The 20824-nt window shown below is 33.3% G+C and overlaps 1 protein-coding gene across 2 annotated transcripts in view; it reads left to right on the top strand.

Annotated features, from left to right (window-relative positions):
• The window catches only part of STAG2 (STAG2 cohesin complex component), a 137975-nt gene that overhangs the window by 85429 nt on the left and 31722 nt on the right, over positions 1–20824 (top strand). For both annotated transcript variants that reach the window (XM_073227859.1, XM_037015396.2), the window contains exons 14-26: positions 3565–3676; positions 5360–5477; positions 5887–5990; positions 6892–6984; positions 7109–7198; positions 7628–7831; positions 9677–9747; positions 10055–10142; positions 10246–10326; positions 12086–12178; positions 14617–14791; positions 18420–18559; positions 19625–19726. In XM_073227859.1, coding sequence (XP_073083960.1) covers positions 3565–3676; positions 5360–5477; positions 5887–5990; positions 6892–6984; positions 7109–7198; positions 7628–7831; positions 9677–9747; positions 10055–10142; positions 10246–10326; positions 12086–12178; positions 14617–14791; positions 18420–18559; positions 19625–19726 — 1471 coding nt within the window. The remainder of the gene's footprint in view (positions 1–3564; positions 3677–5359; positions 5478–5886; positions 5991–6891; positions 6985–7108; positions 7199–7627; positions 7832–9676; positions 9748–10054; positions 10143–10245; positions 10327–12085; positions 12179–14616; positions 14792–18419; positions 18560–19624; positions 19727–20824) is intronic.

The raw sequence follows: 20824 nt of genomic DNA, 5'->3' as shown, positions 1-20824 counted from the left end.
TCCCTGTTTGCATGAAATATCTTTTTCCATCCCTTGACTTTTAATCTGTGCATGTGTTTGGGTTTGCGGTGAGTCTCTTGTATGCAGCATATATATGGGTCTTGCTTTTTATCCATTCTGTTACTCTGTGTCTTTTGATTGGTGCATTCAGTCCATTTACATTTAGGGTGATTATTGAAGGATATGTACTTATTGCCATTGCAGGCTTTAGATTCGTGGTTACCAAAGGTTCAAGGTTAGCTTCTTTACTACCTTACTGTCTAACTTAACTTGGTTTTTGAGCTATTATGTACACAGTCTGATGATTCTTTATTTCTCTCCCTTCTTATTCCTCCTCCTCCACTCTTCATATGTTGGGTGTTTTGTTCTGTGCTCTTTTTAGGAGTGCTCCCATCTAGAGCAGTCCCTCTAAAATACCCTGTAGAAGTGGTTTGTGGGAGACAAATTCCCTCAACTTTTGTTTGTCTGGGAATTGTTTAATCCCTCCTTCAGATTTAAACGATAATCGTTCTGGATACAGTATCCTTGGTTCAAGGCCCTTCTGTTTCATTGCATTAAATATATCATGCCATTCTCTTCTGGCCTATAAGGTTTCTGTTGAGAAGTCTGATGATAGCCTGATGGGTTTTTCTTTGTAGGTGACCTTTTTTCTCTCTCTGGCTGCCTTTAATACTCTGTCCTCGTCCTTGATCTTTGCCATTTAGTTATTATGTGTCTTGGTGTTGTCCTCTTTGGGTCCCTTTTTTTGGGAGTTCTGTGTGCCTCTGTAGTCTGAGCAACTTTTTCCTCCCGCAGTTTGGGTAAGTTCTCAGCAATTATTTCTTCAAAGACCCTTTCTATCACTTTTTCTCTCTCTTCTTCTTCTGGTACCCCTATAATGCGGGTATTGTTCCTTTTGGACTGGTCACGCAGTTCTCTTAATATTGTTTCATTCCTGTAGATCCTTTTACCTCTCTCTGCATCAGCTTCTATGCATTCGTGTTCTCTGGTTTATGTTCCATCAATGGCCTCTTGCATCTTATCCATCTGCTTATATATCCTTCCAGAGTTTGTTTCACTTCTGTAATCTCCCTCTGTTCTTCCCTTAGCTCTTGTATATTTCTCTGCATCTCCGTCAGCATGTTTATGATTTTTATTTTGAATTCTTTTTCAGGAAGACTGGTTAGTTCTATCTCCTTCTCAGGTGTTGACTTTGTGATTTTTGTCTGTCTGAGATTCTGCCTTTTCATGGCAATAGAGATAGTTTGCGGAGCTGGGGCCAGTGACAGGTGGGAGAACGTCCCTTCTTGTTGATTTGTGGCCTTCCTCTCCTGGGAGAACAGTGACCTCTAACGGCCTGTGCTGAGCAGCTGCTTGCAGACGGGGCTTCTGATTCTTACCCAGCTGCTATGGAGTTTAGCTCTGTGGTTGCTGTGTGTGTGGCCTGCCTCGGGCTGCTGCTCCCATATGGCGGAGCCACGTCGGAGGGGAAATGGCCAGTAGGCTGTTTATCTCCCTGAGGTGCCTCCAAGCTGCCCTGCTTCCCAGGGGGTTAGAATGCCCAGAGTTCCCCAGGATTCCCAGTCGCTCGGCTAAGTGTCCCTGCATCCTTCCATCCAGCTGTGGGGTCCCTGTCCCTTTAAGACTTTCAAAAAGCACTTGCTTTTCTTTGTCCCGGGAGTGCCATTTGCGGGGACCCACTCATAGGTCTTACTCTCCTGTTTACCTAGTTTCTAGCACCCCATGCACGCGCTGTGTCTGCCGTCTCGTGCAGATGGCTAGGGCTGGCTATTTAGTAGTCCTGGGCTCCCTCTCCCTCCCCGCTTCGACTCCTCTCCTCCCGCTGGGAGCTGGGGTGAGGGGCGCTTGGGTCCCGTCGGGCCGCGGCTTGTATTTTACCCCCTTCGCGAGGCGCTGGGTTCTCGCAGGTGTGCATGTAGTCTGGCTGTTGTCCTGTGTCTTCTCGTCTCTCCTTTAGGAAGAGTTGTATTTGTTGTATTTTCAAAAATATATGTGGTTTTGGGAGGAGATTTCCGCTGCTCTACTCACGCTGCCATCTTGGCTCCCCTCTGTGTAATGACTTTTAAAGAGTGCAATTTCAACCTTATGGACTAAACTGTATTTTTGTAAGATTTTATTAAAATGTGCAGTTTGGGTTGATGGATTTATTAGAAAGAGTACATGATGTAAAACATTTGAAGTACAGTTTCCTATTCTTTGTAATCCAGCTATAGTTCTGTTTTGTTGTTTAGAAGGATAAATGACTGTGGTGTCCATAGAAAGAGGTCACTAAGTTCAGACTTGGGGATAATTGTGTAAGAAGGATAGAAGGAAAATACATGTTCACTTTTTTTTTGAGAGGGCATCTCTCATATTTATTGATCAAATGGTTGTTAACAGCAATAAAATTCTGTATAGGGGACTCAATGCACAATCATTAATCAACTCCAAGCCTAATTCTCAACAGTCTCTAATCTTCTGAAGCATAATGAACAAGTTCTTACATGGTGAACAAGTTCTTACATGGTGAACAGTGCAAGGGCAGTCATATCACAGAAACTTTTGGTTTTGATCACGCATCGTGAACTATAAACAATCAAGTCAGATATGATTATTCTTTTGATTTTTATATTTGATTTATATGTGAATCCCACATTTCTCCCTTATTATTATTATTATTATTATTATTATTATTATTATTATTATTTTAATAAAATGCTGAAGTGGTAGGTAGATGCAAGATAAAGGTAGAAAACATAATTTAGTGTTGTAAGAGGGCAAGTGTAGATGATCAGGTCTGCGCCTATAGACTAAGTATTAATCCAAGCTAGACAAGGGCAACAAAACATCCACGGATGCAGATTTCTCTTAAAACAGGGGGGGTGATTTCTCTCAAAACGGTGGGGGGTGGGTGAGGTTCTAAGCCTGACCTCTGTTGATCCCCATTTTCTCACCTGATGGCCCCCCTGCAACTGTGCCTGTCTTAGGTTGTTCCTCCCTTGAGGAATCTTACCCGTCTCTGGCTAACCAGTCATCTTCTGGGGCCATACAGGGAAATGTAAATTTGGTAAGTGAGAGAGAAGAAATATTCTTTGAAAAGGTTAGCTTTTTACTTCTTTGCAGATTTATGCCTTGTGGCTTCTATGCCCAGCATTTGTCTTGAGGTATCTTTACCACTTGGAAGAAGTAAGATACTCGGTAATTTTCGGTATGAGGCACCATGTTCACTTTTAAAGCGAAGAATATTTATTGTGGGTTTCTGTGCATAAGTGGTACAGGTTATGTGCTGCAATACATCTGTGAAAGGAATTGGTTGCATAAAAAATGCAGTAAGGTTTTTAAAAAGAAATACTTCACAACTTAATCAAGGTAACTTAAGTTAATTTAAGAGGACTTTGAGGTACCATCATGTGTAAAATGAAAAGTTCTTAATAATTATTTACATGGGTATAATGTTGGACGAAATTGAACCTCCAAGCTCCCATTTACTCCTTTGTTAGATTCTTAAATATGGAATCAGCATTTTGTTTTCATTAGAAAGTATCATGTTTTATTTTAAAAGTAAATATTTTGTTTTGATCATAGGCTCTTCAGTCGTAGAGATCCAGAGGAGGATGGAATGATGAAAAGGAGGGGACGACAAGGTCCAAATGCCAACCTTGTTAAGACATTGGTTTTTTTCTTCCTGGAAAGTGAGGTTAGTTGAAGTTCATTTTATACTTAGGTTCAAATAATTTGGAGATAGGGTTAAAATGATGTATATCTTAAAATCCCCCCACATATCACAGTGTATGTCGAGTAGAATAGAGTTGTAACCATCTGCAAAATAAAAAAAGAAACTTTCTTCTTTAAGTAGGTTGTTCAAATAATAGGATTTATCATGCTCAGAGCATGAATTTTGGAGTGAGATAAAAGACCTGAAGATCATCAATTGGGCTTTTCTACTTATTATTATTTGTATGACCTCAGTTTAGTTGACTTAATCTAATTTTCTTAGGTAACAACAGTAATAATCCATGTAAAACTCTTAAATCAGACCTAGCACTTTGTTAGTTTTCAGTATTTGGTACCTATTATTGTTGTAGATACGACTTATATTTAATATCTGCTCTTTTAGGATTCCCTGAGTCTGAAAACCTACCTGATAACTAGACTTTGAAAGGGCCTAGTGTACATTTGTGGTGTTCATATTATGTATTACTGAGTTAGTGTTAGGGCCTTTTACTTTTCTGTTTATTTCTGTATAAAGAAATATAACAGGTTTTGTACTGATCTGTAACTTTGCTAAATTCACTTCTTTTAGTAAGTTTTTAGTAGATTCCTTAGGTTTTTCTGTAACATATAATCAAGTCATTTGCAAATAACAATAATTTTACTTCTTCATTTCCTTTCCTATGTTTATGCCATTTTTTTCCTGAGTCTTATTTAATTAGCCAGGACCTCCAGTAGAATGTTGAATAGAAGTGGTGAGAGTAGATATTTTGGGTTGTTCCTGATATTAGGGGAAAAACATCCAATATTTCAACATTAATTATGTTAGTTATAGGGTTTGTATAGCTGATTAGCATATTGGAGATATGTTTCCTTCCATCCTTTCTGTTGCTGAAAAATTTTATCACGAATAGATGTTGAATTCCGTTGAATTTTTTTTTGTTATCCCTTAAGATGGTTGCTTTCTTTATTCTATGTTTTATTTTGTTAATGTATTGAATCATATTGGTTAATTTTTCAAATGTTGAACCAACCTTGCATTCCTAGGGTAAACCGTACTTAGTTGTAACATAGTATCCTTTTTAAAAACTGCTGGTTTCAGTTTGCCAATTTTTAAAGTATATTCTATATTCATAGAGGATATTGGCTTTGTATATTTTTCATTTGTAATGTTTCTGACAGATTTTGATAACATGGTAATTCTGTCCCCTAAAATGAGTTGGGAAGTTGTAGGATGTTTTAAGATTCACAGAATGAGGAGAAATAGTTTATTTAGAAATTGAATTGATAACTAAACGTGTATTTTATGTTTCAAGTAACTTACCGCTCCCATTCAGTAAAAATAAATCCATACTATATTTTATACTTGAGAGTACTTGAGTTGTGTAATTGGGTCCAAGTAGACACCAAATATGCATGTATGTGACTTTTTTAAAAAATAGTTTTCATGTTAATGATTTAGTGATTATTGTGAGAAATGTTTAATGGTACTACCTAACAAGGTTTACTTAAACACAGCAAGCTAAGGCAGTGTCTTCTCTGTCCTTTCTTTTCTTTGACTTGAGTAAACAGATTGCTGTTTGAGTTTGTGTCAACAAGCTTCCATTTTTTTGAGTTAATGGCTAGTATGCTATTTGTCTAAGAGTACATTGCTTTTTGTTAATTCTAGTTACATGAACATGCAGCATACCTTGTGGATAGCATGTGGGACTGTGCTACTGAGCTTCTGAAAGACTGGGAATGTATGAATAGCTTGTTGCTGGAGGAGCCACTTAGTGGAGAGGAAGGTAAGGATGTTTAATTAAAGTATTTTTGTCATCTAAACAGTCTTGAAAATAAAATTTTCTTATTCCATTTGTCTTTTAGTGTTAATTGAAAATCTGAATAATTTTGTTTTCACACACATGAATATGCTGTGTAGAAAGATGTAGTTACTGTCAACATTCTTTAATATTTTTTTTTGTATCTGTGTTTCATAGTTTCACGGTACAAATGGTGTGGACCATTGGTGTACAGATCTGTAATGTTTAGGAAGTCTTAACTTGGTCTGATCCTTTCTGTGATACAGTAAGGGGATTTTTTTTTAGTATATTAGGTCAGATTCTGTCACATGCAGAGAGAACTGTTATATAATAATTATAAGTGGCATATAGGGAAAAGAAATAGGTTAACGCTTTCTAATTTTTTTTCCCCCAGCTCTAACAGACAGACAAGAGAGCGCTCTGATTGAAATAATGCTTTGTACCATTAGACAAGCAGCTGAATGTCACCCTCCTGTGGGAAGAGGGACAGGAAAAAGGGTATGCCAATGTATTTTTGGTATTCTAAATTCTATTTCTCCTTTCACAGTATCTTTTTAAAAATTCTTATTTGTACCATAGAACCAAATTTTTTAATCTTACGTCTTATTTTTCAGATGATCTTTGCTTATAAATATATGTTAGAAGTAAATATTAAAGCATTAGGAATTTGGGAGATTTGAAACTCTTCCATAAGATACTTTGTTAGTTACTATAGCAGATGTAGCGATTGACAGTCCTGCTTTCAAAACTGAATGTAGTGCACCAATGATGCACTTGTCTGTTTATTTTGTAAGTTTGCTTTCTATTTCCTGGGATTAGGTTTTAATGTGTTATTCCAAAGTTCACATACAAATCAATTATTTCTTGATTGTAAAACACAAAAATATTTTATACTGTGATATCTACATACATTTTTGTGTATAAAAATAAAATTTCATCAGACAATACTGAAGCTTAAGATATGTGATGAATTCTGTTTTCTTTTGTTTTAATTGCTAGTAGAAATTTACCATGTAGAATTACTAATCCAAGGATCATGGCCCAAAGCTTGGAGTAGGCTGAAATACTTTTTAATCCCAGTATTACATAAGCTCCTAAATTACTTTTCCTATTCTAACTGCTTCTCCATTCATCCAGAGGTAGAGTTGGTTAGTCTAATTAGAAATTGATTATGCTTCTAGAGATATTGAAAGTTTTTTTTTGTTAATTAGATGGCTTTAAAAACGTAACATGCAAGTTACTCTCTTTGTCACTTGGGTTTCAAGTTTTATAGTAGAAATTTTTGTATCCATCATTTAAAATGTAGTTTTATTACTTATTTGGTATATCCAGACTTAAACATTGTACCTAACACTGTCAGTGGGTGTAATAAATACTTAAAGACATTATGTTACTTTAGGTGCTGACAGCGAAAGAGAAGAAGACCCAGTTGGATGACAGGACAAAAATCACTGAACTTTTTGCTGTGGCCCTTCCTCAATTATTAGCTAAAGTAAGTTTATGTCACTGTCAGAGTGTTACTAAGAAACTAAAGGTTTTGTTTGGAAATGTCACATAGAATTTTATATTTGCTTAGTATTATTTGTGACTTTTTTACTGTGTTTTGTTTTTTGAAGTACTCTATAGATGCAGAAAAGGTGACTAACTTGTTGCAGCTGCCTCAGTACTTTGATTTGGAAATATATACCACAGGACGATTAGAAAAGGTATGATGTTTGTGTGTATTAGAAGCCTTGAAGAAAAGTTGTTAGTTCATCTCATTGTATTTTGTTTACATTTTTTATATTTGTGACTATATTACTGATCATTTATGGAGATTGGGGTTGGATAACTGGATAATAATTATTATAAAACAAGAGCAGCTAATATCTATTAAATACTTTCACTATGTTCCAGAAATAATTGTAAGTTCTTTATATGTATTAATATTATCAGTAAAACCCTATGAGATAGGTAATACTATTCTCATTAGGAATTAAGTTCAGGAAATATTATGTATGTTATGTACCATGATTAGAAATATATATATGCCCTACTGTTTGTAGAGTTATTTGAAGCTTTTCACCATAGTAGTGTACTTGTTTTGTGCCTATCATACATACCTTGGTTTTAATGAAAAAATTCTGATTTTGCAGCATTTGGATGCCTTATTACGACAGATCCGGAATATTGTAGAGAAGCACACAGATACAGATGTTTTGGAAGCATGTTCTAAAACTTACCATGCACTCTGTAATGAAGAGTTCACAATCTTCAACAGAGTAGATATTTCAAGAAGTCAACTGATAGATGAGTTGGCAGATAAATTTAACCGACTTCTTGAAGACTTCCTACAAGAGGTATATATTACAAGTATTTTGTCCGTTGGGCCCCTGCCCTTCAGTAACAGAATTAATCAACAGTTACCTTGTGATGATCCCTAGCAGTATATTGAAAAGGTATTCAGACTTTTCATTCTGTGATTGATCATGCTACTATTTCTGTTCCTCCAAAATAAGAAGGTGGTAAGAACCTGTGACTCTGGAGAAGGTGAAAGCAAAAGTAACAAATCTTTTGGATTTTTCTAATTAAAAAAAGAAACGTCTAGGAAGCTACCAGGATTTAGTTGAACAGGAGGCTGTTAGGAATTAGGGATTAATGGAACGGAAAAATAGAGCTAAATTGTGGCCTTATAGCTTCAAAAAGTAAGGTATTTCTTAGTGTTTTGGTATTGTTGGTGAGGAAAGGAAATTAGAATCTTTGATATTATGAAGCCTTGATAAATTGCTGTTTCAGCCACAGTTGATTTTGGGGTTCTGTGTTCTGTTGAATTTCCAAAGAGGCTTAAAGTGTGGCACTCAAATACACTTGTATTTTTATTGATTTTTATCTTCTCGGAAAATATATATTGAACAGTTTAATTGATGTGCATAAAACAAAAAGTTGTAGTTCTCAAATTAAGGGATCCAGACTTTTCCACATAATTTGTGTCATTAATGATGAAAAAATCGTGTGGGCTTCATAATTTCTAGTTCTTTTTTTTAATGGTTATTTTTTCTTTTTTTAAATTAAAGAAACATTATACACAATCTTATGTTGGTTTCAAATACACAACACAGTGGTTCAACATTTACCCGTATTATCAATTCCTCACCCTCTCCAGTGCTGTCATTGTCCATCAGCGTAGTAAGATGTTACGGAGTCATTAACGGTATTTTCTGTGCTGTACTGCCAACCCCGTGACTGACCTGTATTGTGATTGCGAATTATTGTTCCCCTTAATCCCCTTCTCTCTCTCCCCCTCACCCTCCCCAACCACTCCCTGTTGGTAACCACTAGTCTCTTCTCAGTGTCTATGAGTCTACTGCTATTTTATCCCTTCAAATAGTTACTTCTTTAATCTTTTTTTACATGTGTAACATTTCGTGCTTTACTAAGTTTTGCTTAATTGGAGGTTTGTGCAAATGGTCAGTGTATCATGATCACATTCTTAGTTAAAAATTTTAATGGCTCTATTCTTGGCTGTATATGATTGTGATTAGGACAACTTAATTTAAAATAAAGCAATGGTTTATTAATTAAGTTTAATTACTTTGTTGAAAAACTGAAGTTTAAAAACAAGCATGTTTTGAGAGACTCTGGGGTTTTATAGAGTAAGTTTGATAGTGTTTCAGAAAATTTGTAAGTTTCATGTAGTAAGACTTATAAAATTTTCTAAAACATAAGTTAACTTTAAATTGGATAGTTGATACCCAGAAAGTACTAACATTATCTAGTCCTTATTTGGAGGTTTTCCAAACTAATTGTGATTGTTCTGATACATCTTTCTTGAGCACTGTTTCATTTACTTCGGTTTTGTCCTTTAGGTGTTACCTTTATGATCTCTTTCTTGTCTTCTACTGTATTTTTCTTTATTGTCCTAATGCATTTATTACTGTGGAAGAGTAAATATCTTCACAGTTCTGTGTCAAGGTTACTTAAAGGAAAAAAGGAGAATGTCATTCAGTTTTTTTCTCTTGGGCATAACGTACCTGTGATAAGAATTCTGTGTTGACTCATTACTCCAGCCATATTACTGCTTTAAAGTTGGCCAGATCTAGGTATTGAATGTATTAGGTTATTCTTTGTTTTCAAGGCGGTATCAGCAATGTGATAGCCTAAGATTTTTCACTTTGGTGGCTATTAATCCTGTTTAATATTTGTAGGGTGAAGAACCTGATGAGGATGATGCATATCAGGTATTGTCAACGTTGAAGAGAATCACTGCTTTTCATAAGTAAGTTGAATCTTAAAGTTTCTGGTTTCTTAAAATCAGCAAAATCAAAACCGCTTTCATGTTCTTTGGTTATAATATCATCAAATTATCTGCTAGATTTCTTGTGCTTTTGTGAAAAACATACTTGGTAAAATCATGCTTTGAATGGGGGAATGACTGACAAATTATCAATTAACATACTTAAAAATACACTTTTATTTACTGTGGGTTCATGTTAAAAAGCTTTAATGGCATTCTTTTAACACTCAAGTCCAAAACAGATGTGATTAAGCTTAACTTTTCAATATAATTTAATTCTTTTTCACAGTGCCCATGATCTTTCAAAGTGGGATTTGTTTGCCTGTAATTACAAACTATTGAAAACCGGAATTGAAAATGGAGACATGCCTGAGCAGGTTTTTATTTATTTACAAGTTACATATTTAACTTTGAGAATGAAGACTTTTGACTTTCAAAGTTTTAACTGTATCCCCTTGGCTTTTTTTTTTATCTTTACAGATTGTTATTCACGCACTTCAGTGTACTCACTATGTAATCCTTTGGCAGCTTGCAAAGATAACTGAAAGCAGCTCTACTAAGGTTTGTGGTTGTTCAGTGGAGTTTTTATTAGATTAAATGTCCTTAACTGTTTTTAGTAAATTTATACACTTAGTAAGACCAATTATTTCAATAGTTCTTCAATTACTTGTTTCTAATCTATTGTTTAAGCATGTGTACCTTTAAAAAGTCATGTTTGTAGTTTAGTTTACAGTCAGTGAAAGAACATTAATATGCTGTGTTTCAAGGTATGATTTTAAATTAAATTGCTCTCATTAGGAGGTGGATAATTTATGGATTTCTACATTATTCTCACGTGTTGAATACATATAGAAATACAGATTTTGTAAGTCATGACCAAGAGCCTCTGAAACAGGCAAATACAGCTATTGGATTACAAAAATTGATAACAAGCCATCTGTCCCTAGTTTTTTATACCTTGCTCATACTCAGGATCTCTTTACTGATGTTTCAGATTTGTGATAAATCACTTTTTAAAGTTTTATCCATAATGATAATCCTGTGTGTGTTTAATAATTGAACTAAATAGTACTGCCTTTTCCATTTGTAAATTTGGAACTTAAATATTGTATTGGTAGTAGTAGATGTTGCCTTAAATAATACTTATGCACAGTTTTATAAATATGAAACAATTTCTAGAAGTTATAGACCTAGTTGTTTATAGGTGTCTTCCTCAAAAAGGAATCCTTTTCATAATATATTTATTTTGTATAAAACCCCAGATGATTTTAATGCTTAGAATTTTTCTGAGCTTTTAACTTTTAAGCATAAGATGCTATGATACCTACAGATGGATATTTCCTTGAAAAAGTAATGTATTGTTAAAATTGTGTACTTTTTATCAAGCACATACGTTTATTTAGCTCAATATTAAGCTTATAGTAGGAACAACAACTGCTAGCAAATGTGATTGCTTCATCTGAGTCTGCATATGTGTTAGCAAATATGATTGCTCACGTAAGTATAACACATTGAGTTAAAAATTAAAATTGTTAAAAAGATAATACTTTTAGTAGAGGAAAAAGTAAAAATGAATGTTATGGAATACAGTTATTTATGCTGAAGCTTGATTATCTTCACCAAATTGATCTCCAAGTTAAATCTGTTTTTAATTTGTACCAAATGTGTAGTAATATTCTTAACATTTGGCATCCAGTGTCAGAAGATGGCTAAAGGTTATATAAGCTCTAATTAGTGTGGATGAACTTTAAATTAACTGGTAAATATTTAGAAATAGAAAAAAATGCAAGAAACATGCTCATTTTTAAACTGTAAATTTACAAGGCATTAATTTTTTTAATTGGAGTAACACCACAAAACTGATTTTTGTCCCTCTCTGTTTTTAAAAAGCACAATCAGTATCCTTCAAATAAGAAATGAAAGATGCAGTGTCCCTTTTTTATTAATTTCATTCATCAGTTGGGTGCTCTTCAAATTACAAAGTGAGGATGGAACATAAACCTTTTTTTGTAAAGCATTCTGAAGTAGTGGATTTATTAAAGATAGCTGTATATAGTCATGTAAGTTTTGTCATTTTAAAGGGCCCAGACCACTTAGGATTTTGTCCATTGAAGACCTGATATTTTTAAGGCTGCAGTTCTTTAAGATTTTTAGAAAAAGAAGTCTAATTTGTTTTTGTTTTCTGATAATGAGAAGTTTAAATGTAATGTGCAAGTGGAGTTAATATACTTAAATGTGTTTTATGTAATTTAAAGTATCTTAAATACTGAATGAGTTTTTTATACAATATTTAACAATGTTCATGTTAAATTTTTTCAAGGAGGACTTGCTGCATTTAAAGAAACAGATGAGGGTATTCTGTCAGATATGTCAGCATTACCTGACCAATGTGAATACTACTGTTAAGGAGCAGGTTAGTAATTACTACAGGGAACAATCTTTTATAAGTAACCCTTAAAAATTATCTGAACTGATTTAGAAAATCTGTCCATAATTATCATGCTTGTCTGTTAATTTAGAGTTCATAAATTGTATTATAGATTGCCCTCATAATGTAGTAATTCTGTTACTGTTTATGACAAATTTGGTATAGACCCATATATACAAATTAGGTCTATAAAATTACTTATTCTGAAAGCAACAAGTATCGTAAGTATGTCTAAGGGAGGAAAGGCCCATGCAGTTCTGTCATCTCTGAGAATATTTTCAGATGTTGACATTCCCACTCACCGTGATTATGTACGTAATTTTTCCTTATGTGGACTTTGAAATAAAAATTTTAATCGCTTCACCGCCCTTAAAGTTACTCAGTGCCATATAGGCAGTTTCACATATGTAAAATAAATTCTGATCCTGCAATTAAGAACTATTTAGTTCTGAAACCCTAATAAGAGGAGATAAGCTTTTTTTTTACACAGTGGCCTTTTAAATGCTCCTGTGGGGAAGATGTTTGTATAATCATTTAGTAAGAAATATTAATAATGATAAAGTCAAATTGCATATGGTGATTTCAAGGTTTTTTGACCATTTCATCCTGCTTAACCTTTGCATATTGGGGTAGAGCCCCAGTAGTCATTGTGCTACTTTCTGCAGCTTGTGTTAATGTTGGGTACTGTCACAGTTTAGAGTGTTTTCTTCTTGAAGTTCCCCTGAAAGTCATTCAATCCTCTTTGTCACTTGTATTTTATTTTAAAATACCAAAACTAATTTAAATGAAAAATACATTTGGATTTCTATAGCTATAAATTTACATTCAATACCCAACTGTTAATCTGATTTTTCTTATTATTTCCAATTCCCTTTTTTCCCTCCCATATTTATATGCTTGGGCACAAATAAATTAGAAGATATTAAATGGCCAAAATCCAGTTACTGAACTTTTTGTTTTTCTTGTGAAAGTATGAAGTATACTGCCATAATTATCATATTGATGAAATCTCTCCATATTTAAGTGTGTATTTTTGAACTGTAGCAATAAAGGACTTGGAACTTCAGTTTTCATCTCTACAGTTCAGATTAAAGGAACATTTCTATAGGTAGTAAATTGAATTAAGAGTCAGTATTTTAATGAATGAAGTATGCATGGATCCAAGCCTAATAATATATAGCATATTATTTGATATATTTTCATATTCCACCAAGATATTCAGCTTAATATTTCCTATTTTTTAAGGTGTTAATGAATATTTCTTTATGGGTTATCATGTGTAACCTCCTGTATAATCTGTTCTTGAGGCCTTGGAGATTATTTGGTCATTAAATAGCTCGTGTGTCAGTAAACAGCTTTCAGGAATATGTTCTGGTCAGCTCACTTGACCTATCAGTTAATTTAATTAGTAAATATCACCATGCTTATCACTTTGTATCCTTACTGTGTATGTTGCCAAAACTTTAGTAAATTCAAATAGTCCTGATAGGTATGAATTACCACTATAGTAGTGAAATAAGAGGACACTGAAAGAAGCAGTAGAAACATAAAGAGAAAAATGTACATGTGGTTAGTTCCAAAAAGACTAAACTATTATTAATATCTGCTTTGTCCTCTGTATAATGTATTTCTAGCAGTAGTCTTTCTTTAAATATAATTTCCTTTTCACTTTGTGACCCCACAATTCAATTTCATTATCTGTTCCCAACAGATAATTAAATTTTTCCAGTTCTTTCTGACTAGTTTTACCAGTGTTTGATTCCATGTAAAACTTCTGACAGTTTTTATGAAGCTTCGTGAGATATGACTTCAGCATTATGTTCATTATGATAGTATCGGGCTTGCCTAATGAGTAGTAAATAGGCCTATACTTGGTTATGTTTTTTCTACTTAATCACCTCACATACTGGCAATGAGAGTGCTTAAAAAGTATCATAGAGGTCGTGCTCTCTCTTTTCAAGAGATCTTATAGGGGATACTCATCTCCTTGGTATAAGTTTTTTTCTCCTGTAGAAGAAAGGAATGGTACTAAGCTTATATGTTATTTGATATTTGAGAATGTATGTGATACGACATTATGGTATGGTGTAGAGTGAGATTTGGAGTTAGAAAAGTTGAGGTTGAGACCTGGCTGCTTGTTTTAGTAGTGTTAGCGGATTGCACAAGTCACTTAAAGTTACCAAAAATAGAAAAGAATATTTGTGAAGTTAACTCAAAGTTTATAAAGCATGATGCAAATGTAGTAGTCATTGTTACAGAAATTATACTCCTTGGCTTTAAAATCTTAGGAAAATACTAAGCATGGATTTTTTCTTAAGTTTCAAATGTAGAAAGTTGCATTCTATTTCTGTATTAAATTTACAAGTTACTTGTGGCAGTTGATGAAAGACCTTGGTTTAAGCATGCTGTTTTTTTTTTAATAGGCTTTCACTATTCTGTGTGATATTTTGATGATCTTCAGCCATCAGATTATGTCAGGAGGGCGTGACATGTTAGAGCCATTAGTTTATACCCCTGATTCTTCATTGCAGTCTGAGTTGCTCAGCTTTATTCTAGATCATGTCTTCATTGAGCAGGATGATGATAATACCAGTGCAGGTAATTTTATTGTTGTCTTTTTGTTAAATCTGTGGGTCCACGATAAATAATATTTAAGTAATGACAACATATTGTACTACTATTTGACATTCTTAAAACATGAAACAACAGGTACATGTTCCAACATAATTGTGTTTATTGTAACATTGTACTAATGTCATATTGCAGAGCATAGGATTTGTATCAGATATTTGCTTCTTATGAGCCATAAACCCATTTTTCTAATTTGTAGCTACCTTATATAACTATGTGAATTAATTAATTTGAACAAAGTGACTAATACAGTGGTGGGCATATAGTAGGTACTCAGTAAAATTTGCTCCCTTTTCCCCTTAATCATTGGTAATAACCAGCATTCAGGTAATTTGAACAGAATAAAGTATTTCTTTAAGTAACGTTTTTCTTGTATATTTTCATAACATAGGTTTTCATATTTTGGTGTGGGTATTAAACTATAATTTCTCAGTGTTGGAAAATGTTTGAAACTGTTCTCTAAAACTCTGGAGCAGTATGGAATGTTCACAGGAAAATAATAGAATCAGCCTTGCCCAGTGTTAATAAGTTTCTCTTCACACCTTAATTGCATAAAGATAACTTACTTGAACAGGAGGCTGTGGAAAAACATCCAGTATTAGTTGGCTTCTTCCTGGATTTTTTAAAAATTTGAAGTTATACTTGGAGGACAATATAATATCAATATATGTTTACCCATATATAAATTGCCACATCTCTGAAAATCAGAATCTAATTCTATCCATGGCTTATAGCTTATTTTTATCAATAAAGAACTTTGTTCTCAAGTTTAAAAACTTAAACCAGAAAGGAACTGAGAGCCTACAGTAGGCAAAACAGTTGTCAAAGTCCATGTACTAAAGCTTATATACTTACAATCTTTCTGTTTTCACTTTCAGCTATTTGGTTTAGTTACACATTTAACACTCATTTGACAAGTACTGGTCAGTAGGCAGTATACTTACAGGTATAATGTCAAAAAATAAGACAAATGTTCTCCTTTAAGAATTTAATTCAAGTGGAAAAGACATCTAAAAATACATAATTGTAATGCAATTTGATAAGTAATAGAGGCATGTACAAAATGTTGTGGGCATGTAGAGGAAGTTCTAACTGGTCTATAGGAGTCAAAAACATCATTGAAATAAGCTGACATTGGAAATGGATGCTAAAAGATGAGCTGGAATTTTTAAAACTTGTATGGGAAAGCTTAGTTGCTTTCCAAAAATTAAAATCAGTGTTGGTCCATAACCCTTTTGTTAGTTGGAGACTCTATTTCATTTAGACCATGGGAAATAGAATGAGAAGAAGCTTACTAGTACTCCTGAATTTTCTAGGAACTTCTTGGAATTAATACTCAGAGTCTTACCTTCTTGGCATTTTATTTAAAATTTATACTTTAAAAGTGAAATATATTCCAGCTCTCTGGAAAAGTATAAAACAACACATTTGTGTACACTTACCACCAGCATTTGTCAAATTTTGCTGTACATGTTTCAAATTTTTTTCAAAGGAATAAAGCTTATTTGTATTGTTTTCCAATCCTATTATTTATTTTTTCCCTAGAGATAACTGCTGTCCTGTATTTGGTGTTTATCATGCCTTTATATTTTAATTTTATTTCATTAGGAGTCATGTATTTGCTAACAATATATGGTTTATTTTCTGTTGCTGGCTTCTACACAAATGGTATCATGTTGAACATTTTATTTAATATCTTTCTTTTTTGAGTTAACATTGAAATTTGCCAGTGTTGATACTGGACTGCTGAATACCATGTGATATGAATTAACCATACTTTATTATAATCATTTAGGTTGTTTCCAGCTTTTTCCCTATTATAAATAGCATCACAACTTGAGCTTGTATGCAAATGATTTCCTACTGTATACTAAATAGTGGAATTGCTGGATTATGTTTTCTGTATGCATCTTAAACTTGATGACATGTTGCCAGATTATTCTCTTCTCCAAAGTGGTTGTATTGTTTGTCCTCCCACCAGCAACATACAATAATTTCCATTGCTTTTCATCCTCACCTAATCCTCACCTAACCCCTGGTATTGTAGATACATGGTTATTTGATTTGGTAGCCCACATCTGATAAGAAGGGAAAAATAAGATGTGGAATACATCAAGAGGCACTAATAACACATAATAATAATAGCAGCTGACATCTAGGAAAGGCCCAGTGTGTTAGCTCGTTCTCTAATATTCTTTAATCCTGCAGGAGAAAAAGGTGGCTAACTTTTGATAAGTAAGGAGTGAAGAAAATTAAAAATAAGAGCTCAAAAACTCTGATTAGAAACAATATAGTATAGAAATCCATTATGATCACAGAGTCACTAAGGAAAATTTAGCATGTATATTCAGTGTAATCTTTTAAAAGAGTAAACAGTGGGTTAGGTTGCTAAGCAAATGCCTTTGGCATTCTGGAATTTGTACTTGTGATAACAAAACCTTTTCTGATGGTCTGAAACAAATTCCTGTTTTCAAAATTTGATTTTCACATACCAGCAGTGATGAAGGATTATCTGATAAAGGTTAAAATAAATATTTGTTTAAAAGAACATTCTTATTTTATACCATGTGATATGAATTAACCACACTTTATTATAATCATTTAGGTTATTTCCAGCTTTTTCCCTATTATAAATAGTGTCACAACTTGAGCTCACATGCAAATGATTTCCTACTGTATACTATGCAAATGTTGCATATACTATATACTATGCAAGATAAATGTTTTTTGATATCGGGACTCTTCCATTGAAGACTTGACAGAATATGCGCTACTGTTGAGAAAGAGGAAGCATAAATGGCTAGTAAATACACGAAAATGTTTAACTTCACTGGTAACCAAAGTGTAAATCAGTGTAAGATAGTGTTTTTGTAAGTAATTTCATTTTAAAAAGTCCCTTTACATAGCTTTTTATGTAAACGGCTTCATCACAGTTCTGTTGACACTGTCAAATAATTAGAAATAATCATTTGGCAGTGTTTGGAGACTGTAGTCCAGCTTCCCCAAGTATGAAGTTTAAAATGTCAAAATGGGTGAGAGCAGAAATATACGAAGTTATCTTAAAAAGACAGAATACTTGATAGGCCAGAAAATCGAATGTATATAATGTGTAAAAATGAAGTATGTATCAATAAGAGTTGGGGGTAAGGTGGGTTGGGTCATCTTTTGAAGAGACAGGAGAATTTCTGAGGTTGGCTGCCCCAGGGAAATAAAGAGCCTTAACCAACAGACAATGAATATGCAGATCTAATTGGCAAACTATCTTATTAGGCAAGTAGATGAATCTGTTAGTCAGGCTTAGCCTTGACTTCACTAAATATCAATTCCTCTGACTGATGCTGCTTGTTTCTGTTCCGTATTCAGCAAGCAGCTTTCTGATTATTTTTTGACTTCACCAAAATTGTCTTTTGGAATTAATGGGCTAGTCTTTCACTAAGATTAAAAGTAATCATAGTTTGTATTTATTTAAATGTTTTTTCCTTATTTTTCAAACTCTCCAAAATAAAGGTATGTTACAGCGAGAATTTGTGTGTGTGTGTGTACATGGCTGAAGTAAAGTAACACATGACTTAATGTTTGGAATGTTTTTCCTCAGATGGTCAACAGGAAGATGAAGCCAGTAAAATTGAAGCTCTGCACAAGAGGAGAAATTTACTTGCAGCGTTTTGTAAGCTAATTGTATATACTGTGGTAGAGATGAATACAGCTGCAGATATCTTCAAGCAGTATATGAAGGTAAAGTTGAATAATGGATAGCAAGATAGTTTTATAATGCTTAGAAAATGAATTTAACACTGGCTTTTATGTTGGTTGCTATTGAATTTTTAAATTGTAAATTAACTTGTGTAAAAGAAAACTCTTAAAATTTAACATTTCCAGAAACATTTCCTCATATCTCCATTCCTCCATTATTGAACAGTTTGGGTTTACTGAGTTCTTTTGCATTTGGAATATTGGAAATGGCTCTCCTTAAGTTAACTGTCATTATTGGAAATTATATTTGTGATTTACTTTAAGGCAATAGGATGGTGTCCTTCTAATGTTTCATGTAGTCTGAAGTGTTGTTTTATAGTCCGGAGACCGACATGGCATAGTTTTGGCTTGGTTATTTGGCATGAAAATTGTTAGATTTTTTTTTAAACTAAGAATGCTTATGAAGTCATTTTGTAAGTTTTAAACTTTCAGACTTAGGTATTCTAGATTAAAATTAATTTTATTAATCATAGGAACATGGTTTTCCTGTTATCTCTGATAGTTGTTGTGTAGGCATTATGAAACAAGATCTTAGAAAAAATTCATGTGCCACATGTTATGTAAATTTCACACATGATAAGTTTTGCTTTAAATGTTGTTGACAGAATACTGGTTTCTATAAGCCAAATTAATAAAATTGGAAACTAGACTACATGCCAGTAGCAATAAATAGGTCATGAAAGTAAATGTGATTAGGTTCATTGTCTTAACTGTTCATGAAAAGCCCAAAAACTTTTGTTTATATCCCTTGTGTTATTTCTGAAAATCTGTAAAACCTAATTATTGTTTTATTCCATACTTCAAATCAAGTCTGGAGTTTAATGAGATCAGATCTTAACTGTCTGGTATTTTGAAATTTCCTAAAGTTAGGGATTATGTGCTTAGAAATTATCTTAAAGTTTCAGTAATGATCTTTCATGTATTTTAAAGTGTAATTTCATCCAAATACATACTTTGTGACATCTGTACGTGATTAACCTAAAAGTAGTTTTATTGTCCAAAAGTTTTAAGAGATAAATCTCTAATTTGTGCAAATTTCCTTTCTAGTATTATAATGACTATGGAGATATCATTAAAGAAACTATGAGTAAAACAAGGCAGATCGACAAAATTCAGTGCGCAAAGACCCTTATTCTCAGTTTGCAACAGGTAAGACATTAAGAGCACCAGCTTTCGGTTAACATATAACACTTAGTTTTTAAAGTAACAGTACAAAAGTAGGTAAAAGATGCAATATACAATTCATAAAAGTAGAAACTCAAGATACTTAATCTCACTAATAGACACTGTAGAAGTGAGATCAGTTTTTGCTTTCAGTGTGGCAAGATGAGTCAATCCTATAGCTGTCTAATGTATGTGGGAAACAGGAATTGTTAGCAGTACAATCTTCCTGGTAGGCAGTTTGGCAGTATATGTCAACATTTATAATGTGTATGCCATTTGAGGCAGCAGTTTACTTTGAAAAATTTTATCCAAGGTGGTTGGTAATAGGGCAAGTTTGCAAAAATGGGTATGCAAGATTGCATATGGCAACATTGTTTATAATAGCAAGAAATTGGAAATAATCCAAATGTCCATCAGTAGGATATTAGGTGAATAGATTGTGTAGTACATCTTTGCAATGACTATTATGTAGCATTTAAAATTAGTGTAGGTCTGTATTCATTAATGTATATAAAGATCTCTACGATACATAGTTTGAGAATAAAATAAAAAAGATTACAGCACAGCATCCCTGTAAAATTGTATACATCTGTATCTATCTGGAAAAATAATCACCATAACGTTAGCTGTGGTTAACTTGGATTGATAGGTTTCAGACGAATTTTGTTTCTTCATACATTTCCATATTTATGTTAATGATCATTTATCAGTCATAATCAAAACACAACAGTCATTTTCATTTTGGCAGCAGTGAAGCAGGTTTCATTGGGTAAAAATCATTTGCTTGGTATACTTCTGTCTCTGGAGACCCAGTGCATGCAAAACATAATCCAGCCTATTTAAGTTTGATAAACTTTTCTTGCTTTTTGGAAATCTAGGTATAAATGTTCCTAGTTTTATTTGCATGTTCGGATATCCTTTATTAAAATTAACAGAATTTAAATGACTTTAAGGACAGCATTTAAATAACTTCCTTTGCATGGTGAAGGACATATAGACAAAAGGGGTAAAAAGGGTATAAATTTATAAAATAAATCACAGGGATTAAAAGTACAGTCAATAATATTACAATAACTTTGTATG

The sequence above is a fragment of the Manis javanica genome, chromosome X, assembly GCF_040802235.1.
Source record: "Manis javanica isolate MJ-LG chromosome X, MJ_LKY, whole genome shotgun sequence".
In the NCBI taxonomy this organism is placed as follows: domain Eukaryota; kingdom Metazoa; phylum Chordata; class Mammalia; order Pholidota; family Manidae; genus Manis; species Manis javanica.
The sequence above is the reverse complement of the archived record's forward strand: the minus strand, read 5'-3'. Positions and strand labels throughout refer to the sequence as shown.